Here is a 12,880-nt window from a genome sequence, read left to right on the forward strand (position 1 = left end):
TTATTGAGTAAGTCTCCCACATAAAATGTCATAATTGGAAATAAGCAATTACTTAAAATTACATAGGTTGAAGGTGGCAGGTACGTCATTCAAGTGTATTTTAATTTTTCATGCACCTATGAACTGAAAACTAACCTCAAAGTGCATATGATAGATCTTGTGTATAGCAAGATGTTTCTATAAAATAAACTTTTTATAAAATTGACATTATGCTTGGAAAGAAATAATTTTAAGAGGTGATTAGGTGGCAGCAAAATTAAAATAGTCACTTACAATGTATAAAAAGGTGAATATCATTATAATAGCATGCTACAGAGCTTTGAAATTGTCTTAGAATGTGAATTGTGAAAAGGGAGTTTTAGATGATGGGTCAAGATTTTTGATCTTGTTATTTCAACATTATAAATTTTGAACCCTGAAAATACACCAGTCATAAAAGTCAAAAAATATATAAATACGTATGCACGTGTGCATGCCTACACACACAGAGTCTTCCTTTGGGCTCCAGGGCACCCTACATGTTGTTTTCTGCTCTGTGTATGAAACAACTTATTATTTCTCTGTGAATTTCAATAGATCATTAGCTCCATATGAGAAGGGTGGTATACTCCTTATCTACTATATTTTCCTCCACTGTCCAGTACTGCCTGTAACTTGTTAGTGAATATATTTAAAGAATGAATTCATTACTTAATATTAAAGATAACTTTTCTCTGTTCTAATTTTTCCCCTTATGAAGTGAATCCTTGAAATAACAAATGTGAATCAAGTAAAAATTACAAAGGAGGACTAATCACTTTTGAAATGCATCAATACACTCGATATATAGGACAATCTTGTGAAACTAGAAATTAAATGATTGGAAACTTAATTGGCTTGCCTTTTATGGAATTAAATTGCCCAACAATGCTTTAGTCACTAAGGTTTGTGTTGGCGATTTGGCCAAATATCCAACAACTCAGACATCAGCTAGCCTAGTATAATGATGCCAAGGATGCAAAAGATGAAGGAGAAGCAGTATCTTCACAGATATGCTAAATATCCAGTGCTCACTGGTAAGAAGCTATGATATCCGCTGTAATATATATTTAGCATAACACTTCATGATTATAGCTCACATAAACAGAAAGACAAAAGCTGAAACTTGTAGAGATTAAAAAAAAGATGAGTGGATTATGATTTTGGGAGAAAATACCAGATGCTTATAACCATGCAGCTGTTTGTGAATTTAAAATCCATGCCCCTCAGATAATACAAGGGAATAGGGCTTACTCTCCAATTGATTCAATGGTATTTGGACTTTAGATCCAAATAACAAGAACAGAGCAGCCCCGGTGGCCTAGTGGTTTAGTGCCGTCTTCAGCCCTGGGGTGTGATCCTGGACACCCGGGATCAAGTCCCACATTGGGCTCCCCGCATGGAGCCTGCTTCTCCCTCTGCCTGTGTCTCTGCCTTTCTCTCTCTGTGTCTGTCATGAGTAAATAAATAGAATCTTTTTTAAAAAAACACAAAAAACGAATAACAAGAACACCAGCCCCAGCAACAACTGTAACACATTGAGATTGGCACTATACTTAATGGAAAGTAAAACTTATGAGTACAAGTATACTCCAAAGAGAAGAATGTTGAAACAGTAGAGCAAAGTGTAAATTTCACAGATAGTATTAGCTGCAAGCTCAGCGCTCTGATACCTGTTTTGGAGACAGTGAAGAAAAATTGTGGTTAAAAGCTTTCTGTGTTACTTATAGAAGATCTCTATCCTAAGACACATTTACTTTTGACTTTCAGTGGATGTACACTGAAGGAATCCAAGAAAATTATTTATAATCCCAAACCAAGAGTGATTACTCAACTAAATATGCAAATAAAATGCAAAAAAAAATCATTGATAGGGAATAAAAGCAGCAGAGTGCACTTTTTACCCAGACCCCTGCACACTGTTTGCATATAAAGGCCTTCAAGAAATAAATGTCAAATGATAAAATGTGCACTGGAACTCAGCTGTATTTTGATCTGAGCTCAAACAAATACTGCAAAGATCAATAAACATGTAAGAAAAAGTTTTCACTTGTATTTTGTATCTTTTTGTTTCCTCTCTATTATCGTGAGTAGATCAATTATCCACCAGAGCATTTCTAAGCTGAAGAGAGTACATAGGTTTTCACATTTGGTCTGATGAACACCGTTTCTTCCCTCCCCTGGACCACACTGTCTGTAACTCTGCCAATCCAGCCCCTCTGAGTGGTGGCACCGTGTAACCTCCCACTCTTCTCCTACAGAGACATCTTGAATGGCCCTGGAGAGATGCTAAGCTATTATTTTAGAAAATTCTTTCAGAAGAGCAAAAGCCCTAAAGATGAAAATAGGCTGGTTTCTCTCTCTTTCTCTCTCTCTCTCTCTCTCTCTCTTTTGGTGAGTAGACGTTTATCCTGGAAATTATAGATCAGTAACTTGCTATGTACAGAGTTACTGAAGCAAATCATCAAACACTCTATAATCACATAGAAAAATACAAAATGCTGTCTGGCAATCAACAAGGCTTTGTGAAGAGGACATCTTTCCAGAGAAATTTAATTTACTTCTTGAGAGCCTGAGACACTATATAGGCAATGGGGGTTGTTACTAAAATATAAAAAAATGAAAATAAAAAAATCAGACTCATGAACAATAAGGAAAATAAATCAGTAATTAATATACTGTGCTTAACTAGACTGTTACAATCAAAGGTTAACTTGTTTAAGTAAAAGTCCTTCATCTTGATTGATGAATGTAAGTCTATTTGCTGAGTCTGAACTCATGGTATGGTTCAGAATCAGTATCCTATCTTAGTATTAGAGGCACATAACATACATTATGCCAGTGCAATGGGAGGCATTTAACATATATAATTATAGCAAGCGATGAAAATAAGAGTTATTTCTACTTCATAGATGAGGATTGGAACCTGCATCACTTATCACTATGACTGGTCATAATCACTATTCTGCTTCTCACGACGAACAGTTAGGTCAAGCATCTTCTGCGTCCTGCACTTTTCTGCATGTCTCACTCTCTGTCTGGAGCACCTTTCCTCCTACACTGCTCAAGCTTTCTGCTCCTATAAGGGGGCCTACGGGAGTCCTGTCTCAGGTTCCTGTAACACATTTACTTTCATGCATTTACTCATGGTCCTCTCCATTAGTCTAAAAGCTTCTAAAGGGCACCACTCACATCTTGCTCATTGTTGAAATCCCATGGCCCTGAAGAGCGCCAGATGAATAACAGGTGTTCCATAGACATTTGTTGAATGACTGAGTGAACGTGAAGACTTATAGAAATGGGAAAAGTAAAGAAAACCTAGTAATTGCTTCTATCACTTTCTTCCTTTTGTACATTTGTTAGCTGACTACGGTGAAGGCTTCCTGTGGAACTTGCTATATGCTTGGCAGAAAGGAGGCAGGTGAGAAAGCAGACAGATACTGCCCTGCTGTCAGAGAAATACTCCCTGCTCTTAATCATATGGGTTTTGAAACTATACTAGGAAGTGCACAGGGCACAAGGGGGTGGCTGAGACAGACCTTGTCCCTCTGTTTCAGGCTGATGTGACTGTGTGGTACCCTCATGTTTTTCAGACTCTGTGAGGTTCTGACCCCTGAAACGGCACAGCAGACAAGACAGCAGGGCAGAAATATTGGGGAGCTCAGCTGAAAAGCAGTGAGAGTCCCCAGATCCAACCACAGCAGGGGGGACACTCTGACTTTGCTAAGATGATTCACTTGTGAGGACTGAGGGGGCTGTTTTCATTACCATGGTTACTGGAAAAGTAAGTTTACATCTCAATTCACTGACAAGCATGCTACTTAAGAAAACTCAGGGTTTAATTTCAATAATATGGACCAAAAATGAGTAGAAAGCCATTGCCTTCTGCTTGGAAACTAGAAAAACTCCTCTCAAGGGATAGAGGCATGGGGCTCCTGGGGGGCTCAGTGGTTCAGCGTCTGCCTTTGGCTCAGGTTGTGATCCTGGGGCCCTGGGATGGTGTGCCCCGCAGGGAGCCCACTTCTCCCTCTGCCTGTGTTGTTTTTTCTCTCTCTCTCTGTGTCTCTCTCATGAATAAATAAAATCTTAAGAAAACAAAAGAGAGAGAGAGAGATGCAGGCTTGTCCTATAATCAGGAGGAGAGGGAACTCCTGGCTGATGCCCCAGTAGGGACAGCAGGAGGAGAAAGGGACGGGGAATTAGCCTTGGGAATAACATTTCTATGGAGTCACGAAGGGCAGCCATTCCCTCTAAGGAAGAAGTTTGAAAGCACTATTTCCTGCCTTTTTCCTTTAGGATCTGCAACAACAACTTAAAGATTTTATGTTTTTGTTTGCTTGTTTTTTATGGGGAGAAGGACAGGTATTTTAAACTACATGATAAAGGTAATTGGACCTATTTTTAAGAACGTGGTTTCCGCAAAGTTAGGTTGCTATGGAGTTCCTTATGGTTGTTGGAACCTAGGGTGATGACTGGGAGAAAATCCTGCCTGACAGGTGCTTATTTGAGTTTTCACATTTCCTGCATTGCCAACTCAAAACACCCTCACCTTCTGTTGTCAGGTTGTTGCCGTTTTTTAAAATCCCTTTTTAAAAATCCCTTTAAAATCCCTTATGATCTTCAAGTTCCTGGGCACTCAGCATTTTCCTTGGCAAGGGTAAGGGATTCCCTCTAGTGTAGTGGGTGTCAGAAGTTTCTCCTTACAGGAAATCATTAAGGGAAAAGCTTTATTTTAGTGTTCTTTTCTTTCATGTCATGGAAATCACGATAAGTCAGACTCTCATTTTCCTTTTATTTCTTACTACTCTTTGAAGAACAACAGCCTCAATTTGTGTTGTAGAGTGCTGGGAGTGTTTCTTCACATTGAGTGAAAAACCTTGCTGTCCACTTGACCCTGCGGGGCAGTTCCAAAGGCAGCTGGAGCTCTATAAGAAATTTCTAAGTGCTCGCTGAAAAATACTTTCTCAGAGGAGCTAAGAGGGGTATGGTTTTTGTTCGGGATTTTTGTTGTGTGTTTATATAATTTTACATGGCTTTGGGGTTTCTCAATAAAAATAAAAAAGGCTTGGCATATTTAAAAATACAAATACCAGATTGCTTCCTCTTCAATTTCTGCTCCCCTTATATATCCTCGGGCTTAAATTCGTGAAGTGAGTTTCTCAGTTTTGGTGTTTTCTGGCTAATGGTACTCAACAAAGACAAGTTCCAAGTATTTATGAAGGATGCTAGGAACTGATGGCAGAGGAGGCTGGAGACACTGGGAACTTGAAAAGAGTGAAGGTGACTTTCTCAGAGGCCTAAATATAGACAAAGCTTTAAGAAGGAATGGTAGCACATAACAAGTCTTCTTACTGCTGCCATGCCAGGGCAGTGGCTACTGAGATGAAAAGAAAATATGTTCTCTACATCCCACTTTCCCAACTGGAGTGTGGATCCAGAGAATGAAGCTCATAGGGGGATAAATAATATTATCCCAATTGTAGGGTACCTACATATTGGCTAATGAGGCTTGCAGTGGATGAAGGATAGCCTACCCATCATGGATAATTTTCTTCATGTAACATCACATACGGTTTGTTGGAATCAATGAAACTTATAGTGTGGGGACTGCCTGCAGTCTTCAGAAAATTCTAGTCTCTTAAGATGCTGAGTGACTTGGATGCACTGAGGAGCAGTGTCTTTGCTAGTTCATTATATTTTAGGGGACGATCAGAAAGGCTCAATTATAAGATTACAGAATAAAACCATACTGTTATCTTCCTTTCAGTTAGTAAGAAACAACTGTCAAAGGAGAAGGTAGAAAGAAGCCACAAAATATAAGGACATTAAAGAAATCAGAAATGGCATTTGAAGTTCTCCGACTGTGAGTTAGCACAGGGATTGCTGCAGGAGGGATGATGGTGGGCATCCAGAGGGGAGCACTGGGTATGCTAAATTCTCCTCAGACCACTCCTCAATCCCCATGTGCCTGCCAAGAACCTTTTTAATTTTTTTCTGTATCAACTTCAAAATATTCTGTTCAGGAAGTATGAGAGACATCACTTTGGTTTCAGACAGAAAATAAATGTTCATAAGCTAATTTTGTGTTTCCAGTGGGATAATGTTATTAGGGATTTAAAAAAGCATGCTGTAGACTTACACCCACTTTGGGCATAAGTGCTACCAGCTCTTGGCACTCTTCCTAGAGATAGCTGGTCAGAACCACAGCCTAGACTGGGGGCTCATTCTACACATCTGGCTTAATGTCTGCTTTTGAAATAAATTTTGAAAATAAACAATCTGAATTCTGGTATGTAAACTGCATTTCGGGCTGATTGGCTGAAATCAGGCCATTATCTTCCCACTTGATTATCCACCACCAAACACATGCACTTTCATGTCCATGCCTTGTACATAGTAGAATGAATGAAATATAACTGTGGACAACAAATGTGACAAATTTAATAATTTTTTAAAAAATAGTGAAAGTTCTTAAAGGAGGGTTAAGAATATTGCATGCCTACGCACACATTTTGTGATTCTCTACTCAAAATTTAAAAGCAAAGGAAGCTCTCAGTTGAGATCAATTTAGTGGTTTGGAAAATCAAGTAAAACAAATATTTCAAAGCATAGAAGAAAAAGAGATGGCAATCATAAAGGAAAAAGTATGAGGAATAAGGGAGCAGATGGAGAAGTAATTATTGAATAAATAATAAACAAAAATTTCCTTGACAATATATCAGTCTGCAAATTGAAAAGACTCCCCAGTTAGGCAGTTCCTTTCTTTTTATTAAGATTTTTAAAATTTATTTGAGAAAGAGAGAAAGTGAGAGAGAGCACAAGCAGGGGGAGGGGCAAAGGGAGCGGAAGAAGCAGATTCCCTGCTGAGCAGGGAGCCTGACATGGGGCTTGATCCCAGGACCCAGAGATCATGACCTGAACCAAAGGCAGACACTTAACCAACTGAACCACCCAGGGACCCTCAGGTCAGTTCTGAGGAAATAAAACATACCAGTATATCCTGGTAAGGTTTCTGAACAACCAGGACAGTGGAGAGTTTCAAAAGCTTCCCCAAACCAGAAAACCTACCAACCAACCAACCAACCATCAAACAAACACCTAATTACATTCAAATGAAAAAAAAATGACACTGGCATCAGACTTGTCCTCTACGATGTTGGAGAAGAGAGAGAAATTACATGTGAAGAAAATAAATAAATGGAAACCCTTGAAGGAGAAGAGATACACTATAAGGGAATCATCATGATCATAGCTGAGAACAAAATCATGGAACTGCAGCAGAAGACCAGATGCTGGGGAGAGGGATGGGGTGATGGGAGGAGGTAAGAGAAAAGAAGCAGAGGAGAGAGGCACAGATAGAGCAAAAGCCTAATCTTTGTGCAGTGTGGGGAACAGAGAATCTTGAAGGATGAAGGAACTGGTATTTTATTTTCCATGATAATAAAGAAATACATATTTCATCATAAGCAACAGAAAAAGGGCAGCCATAATTCAAAAGAATAAAAAATAAACTAGGACTTCCAAAGTAAAACACTTGCATGTAAATTAGATGCTTTTGCAAACTCTAACATTCAAGATCTTTTACAAATTCTGCTATTCATCTTTCATTTTTTTTTTTTTTTAGAGAGGGGGAGAGAGAAAGGGTGGGAGAAGGGCAGAGTGAGAGGGAGACAGAGAATCCTAGGCAGGCTCCATGCCCAGCATGGAACCCTACACAGGACTGGATCTCACAACACTGAGATCATGACCTGAAACCAAGATCAAGAGTCGGATGCTTAATCAACTGAGCCACCCAGATGCCCTAATCTTTCATTTTCTAACTGTGAAATCTGAGGGAACACATTCACTATCTGCTCTTCAATGATAAATAGATAAATCACAACATGAATAAGACAACATACATAGAGATAATTCCTGCCACATACTAAACACTTAATAAGTGGTATTTTGACTGATTTTAGAGAAACCTGCTCTGAGTTTTCTCCCCAGAGAAAATGGTCTCTTGCAAAAGGTATCATACAGGCCACTATTAAGCCTTGGCTGAATGTCAGCAACCAGAGTCCTTCTGCATGTGAGGAAATGCAGTGTTGGGAGGTTCGCTACCTATCGAAGTCACAGGGCTGATACCTGGTATGGCTCAAAAGCGGACGTGTACAGAGGCAAAATTTAAATTCATAACTGCAAATGTTAGGTTTCATGATTTCTTCTACAAACAAAATTAGTTTCTTCATTATTCTCCTGAGACATCAGATTTCAGGACCCACCATACCCTGCAGTTACATAGTTCTTTCTCTAACATATATGTTTATGAAAACTTTGGCCATTTAAAGCAGTGATTCTTACTTTCTTTTAATTGAAATTTTGTTAGTTAACATAGAGAGCAATCTTCATTTCTGGAGTGGAATTCAGTGATTCACCACTTACTTACAACACCCAGGGCTCATTACAGCAAATGTCTTAATTCCCATCCCCCATCTAACCCATCCTCCACCCTCTCCCTCCACATCCCTCAGTTTGTTCTCTACTGTTAAGATTCTTACTTTTTGGTCAATGTATTTGTTGTCTTCAATTGCAGACCGTTTGGAGTGATCACATGATGAGGAAGAGGTGGACGGAAGGCTTCGTAAGAGGCAGCAGGTGTCCTGTTGCTGGCGATCAATGAACTGCTTCATGAAACTTTCCCTTTGCAAATGAAGTAGACACACATGCGTCAAGCATTGTTAATAAACCAGAGCAAGTTATGGCATTTTACAATGACACGTGTGCTTGAGCTCCGATAAACGGTAACAGAAAAGAAGTTCACAGAAAATAAGACCCATCATGCTAAGAGTGGTGTTTAGATTTAATGAGCAGAACAATGAACTTAGAGAAAGCTTCCCGAATTTTCAGTTTTGTTTAAAAAAAGTAATGTCCCTGAAATAACTTTTAAGAAATAATATTCAGTCATTGATGGTATTTCTTTGAATCTCATTGTGGTAATACTTTTTTTTCCCTCTAAGACTTAGAGGGATTAGTTCATCTCTCTGACTTCTACTCATCATAAGAATCCTCAAGAGATAATTTTACATTTAAGGACTCAAAATAACTCAAAAGAAACTTGTTTCATCTGATCTCTGAAGCATGGTGAGAATTCAAATAACAGCTTTTCAAATAACACCTAATCTTGAATCTAATTTGTGGCTCTTTTATACTTCCTATTTTTAAGTTAAAATTTTTTTAAAATCAGAAATGCAAATATATTTCCATTTGAATTTTAAATATTATGGCACCATAACCAGTCTCATATTTTTATAAACCCCCCCCCCCCCACAGAATTGTTTTTAGAACTGGTTACATAAAAATGTCATATTGTGGGGCACTTGGAATTCTCAGTTGGTTAAGCGGCTGACTCTAGATTTCGACTCAGGTCATGATCTCAGGGTTGTGGGATAGAGTCCCAACCCAGTTGGAGTCCACTGCGCCTTCTCTCCCTGCCTTCCTCCACCCCTCCCCCCACTAGCACATGTGTTCTCTCGCTTTCTTTCAAGTGAATAAACAAAATCTTTTAAAATGGCATATTTCAACTATTTTGGTTCTATTTGTAATTTTGAGCTACAACTGAAATAGTGTCTTTTAATTTTTAAAAATAAACGTTTTAAAGCATCTTTTATGCAAATGTTCAACTGAAGGGCAAAGTGGTAGAAAATCAAATTAATATATGTGGCAAATGCCATGTTTCTTCTTATAAAAGTGGAAGACAAGGAGCCATCAGAGCCGGAGGTGAGAGTATTGGGCAAACACTTTCACCAGGGTTTTCCAAGGTTGTTTCCATGCTAAATTAAGAACAAGCTAAAGATGAGAAGGAACGAGGTACCATTCTCTCCGGATTGGTTATGTTGGTTTATGATGCATAAAGAAACAATGACAACAGACTTAACATGCTTTTAAGCAAGTCTTTATAATGCAACACTTGTTCTTTGTCTAAATGCATTAAAGAATTTTTAAACTTCAAAATAAGGTAGAAGACAAATGATACTGTAATTAGACAGATATTCTAAACAAGCACAGTAGTGCAGAAACCTGGCTGGTGGCATTTCTCTATTTACTTGACAATAAAAGGCCTCAAAAGACAAGTTTATCCTTATAGGGTTGAAGGTCAGAGTTTGGTGTCTACTGCAACCTTGAGTACCTGTGACAGTTATCTGGGGATCCAATCCCTGAGGGGAATCTCAGGGAGAAGCAGGGGGAAGCAGCCTTCTTGCCTCAGCTTAATGCCGCTGTTGAATGACCATTCTGAATATACCACTTAAAGGGGTGAATGGTTTTTAAAATAGATAAAGAGAGTAGAAGTATACATAACTTAAAAATATACCCTTCTTTGAAACACGAATTTGAAAAAAGGGCTGAATCAGATTTAAGAGAAATCGTTGACTGTGTCTGTGATATATACGATGAAAGAAATATGTTAATACCTGATTTTAGGAACTGTAAAATCTGAAGGAAGCTTTGAGATTTTCACCATTTGCGGTCTGTTTGGAAATTTTTCAAAGATTCGAAGTCGCAAGGGGAGCTTTTCTTTGGTGTCCGCATTCGCTTCACTTTGTTTTAACTAAAGAAAAAATAGAAAGAAGGAAAGGGGGGAACTTATTGTACTATCAAGTCATAGACTGGATTTTTGGAATCAGAAAAACAATGAGTTGGTACGTGGCGAACGGTAGATGGCAGCAGAGCCCCATCGAGTGCACTTTGTCACCTGGCATCTATGCTCCGTGTGTGTTCGAACTTTAACCACCCAGAAAACAAAACCACAACTAAACCAAGCAAAAAACTAAAGCAGAAAAAATTAGAAGAAAAATTTATGTTCTTTTATTACCAAATACAAACCCCCTTTCATAACAAACATTATTTTTGTTTGCTTATTTATCACTAGCATGTATAATAACATAACAATAAAATCTGTTTTATGTGTGCTATAATACAAAATCAAAAAGAATAAAAAGAAATGAAACTCCTGAGTGGTAATATTTGCAAAGAGGGAAAATGTCAGGAAAACGGGTCATTTATTCTAGCAGATTAAAGAGAAAAGCTCAAAATGGAAACAACACATTTGGTACCTACAGGAAGAGTTCTTTATTCAGTTGTAAGATGAATTATTACATTATATGCCATAACATATCTTTGCAAGAAATGACAAGCAAATGGAATTCATCATCTATGTATCATCTATCTACAATGGTTTTTATATTTTTTATATATATTTTGTAGTTATACAAATTAGATTTCAGGGAAAGAAACTTGACAACATAAACTGGAACCGGTGCTTAGCTAAGGAGCCATCATAAGGATGGATTTGGCCTGAAAAATGAAGTAGGGTGCTTCTACCCCTTCTCACTCCACCTTCTTTCCTGTCCTAGGCTGACTTCTCTTGCAGACCTTCCTTACGTCTCTTTACTACTCCCTCCTCTCAGAGCTCTCTATAGACGGGATAACCTCTCCATATCCACCTATCTCCTGTTCTGCTCTCTAGCCTGCACCTCTGACCACTGAACCCGTTCAAAGAGTCCACCAAATTCAGACAGCCTCTCTGGTGGGGTTAGGGAAGTGTGTTTCAAAAACCAGCAGCTTCTTATTCCTTGCTGGGTATGCTCTTACTTTCTAATTACAACCTGTCTCTGGTTTGTGAAAAGATTAGCATGGGAGGCTGAGAATATTTTTATAACTTTTATAACAGGAAGAAGGGTGGCAATTCTTCCCTCCTCCCCAAGTAGGGGTATCCAAACCAGCCAGAGAGAACATGACCGTTGCATTTGGGGGAACATCCAATTTCAATATAATATATGGCTCAGTTGTCCAATTGGTGTGAGCTCAGAGTGAGATTATAGGTCTTATTTCTAGTTCAGAAAATGTGCCTCATTTTTCATAAAACTCAGAAACTGTTCTTAAATTCTTGTTTTATATAATATAAATATTTTACTGTAGCCATCTGTATGTCTTATTTAATTTGGGGGCTTGTCTGTGGATTTCTGACTTAGACAGTGACCTCATAAGAAGGGTTGACTGTTGTTCATTGCCTTCCTGTCTCCCCAAGTGGAATACAACACAACACAACACGCTCCCAATCGTTTGATGGCTGTGATGGTGACAGTGATGAAGACTTAGCTCCCAACTAGCTTTTCCATGAGATGCAAGCAATTAAAAAATGGCTGCAGGGGTGCCTGGGTGGCTCCATTGCTTAAGTGTCTAACTCTTGGTTTTGGCTTATGTCATTATCTCAGGGTCCTGAGATCAAGCTCTATGTTGGGCTCTGTGCTTGGCAGGGAATCTGCTTGGGATTCTCTCTCTCCCTCTGCTCCTCCCCAGCATGTGTACTCTCTCTCTCTCTCTCTCTTTCTTTCAAATAAATAAATCTTAAAAAAAGAAAAATGGCTCCATATATAAACAAAGAAATTCATGAGGAAGAGACTTGTTTTCCAAAAATTTATTGGCATAACTTGTAAAAAGATATTTGTCAGTAATAAGGAGAGCACACAGAAAAAGAAAAGGTGGTTTGTTTAGTCAGACTAGAGAGAAAGGCAATTATATAAGGCCAAAGACAGGCCAAGAAGATAGAGCAGAAATGAAGGATTTAATTCATGACTTTGCTGACTCATTTACTTATGTATTGGTGTAGTCACTTATAAATCAAATTCCAGAGACCAGATTCCCTGCAAAGTTCTGGGAATATAAAAATAACTAAGACACAGTATTTGCTCTCATGGAGCCCACGTTGTAATGGATAGATCGGTCCGTAAACAGATAATGACAAATATAATAGCTATTCTAGCTGAGATACAAACAAAGTGCTGGGAGCTCAAGGTGAGGAGCAAAGGGAGAAAATTCAAAA

The 12,880-nt window shown here is 38.5% G+C and overlaps 1 protein-coding gene across 7 annotated transcripts in view; it reads right to left on the bottom strand.

Moving 5' to 3' along the window:
* The window catches only part of NALCN (sodium leak channel, non-selective), a 312,076-nt gene that overhangs the window by 77,218 nt on the left and 221,978 nt on the right, over positions 1-12,880 (bottom strand). For all 7 annotated transcript variants that reach the window (XM_072760965.1, XM_072760968.1, XM_072760967.1 and 4 more), the window contains 2 exons: positions 10,470-10,606; positions 8,559-8,700 (listed from right to left, as the gene is read on the bottom strand). In XM_072760965.1, coding sequence (XP_072617066.1) covers positions 8,559-8,700; positions 10,470-10,606 — 279 coding nt within the window. The remainder of the gene's footprint in view (positions 1-8,558; positions 8,701-10,469; positions 10,607-12,880) is intronic.

This window comes from Vulpes vulpes, chromosome 6, assembly GCF_048418805.1.
Source record: "Vulpes vulpes isolate BD-2025 chromosome 6, VulVul3, whole genome shotgun sequence".
Taxonomy (NCBI): domain Eukaryota; kingdom Metazoa; phylum Chordata; class Mammalia; order Carnivora; family Canidae; genus Vulpes; species Vulpes vulpes.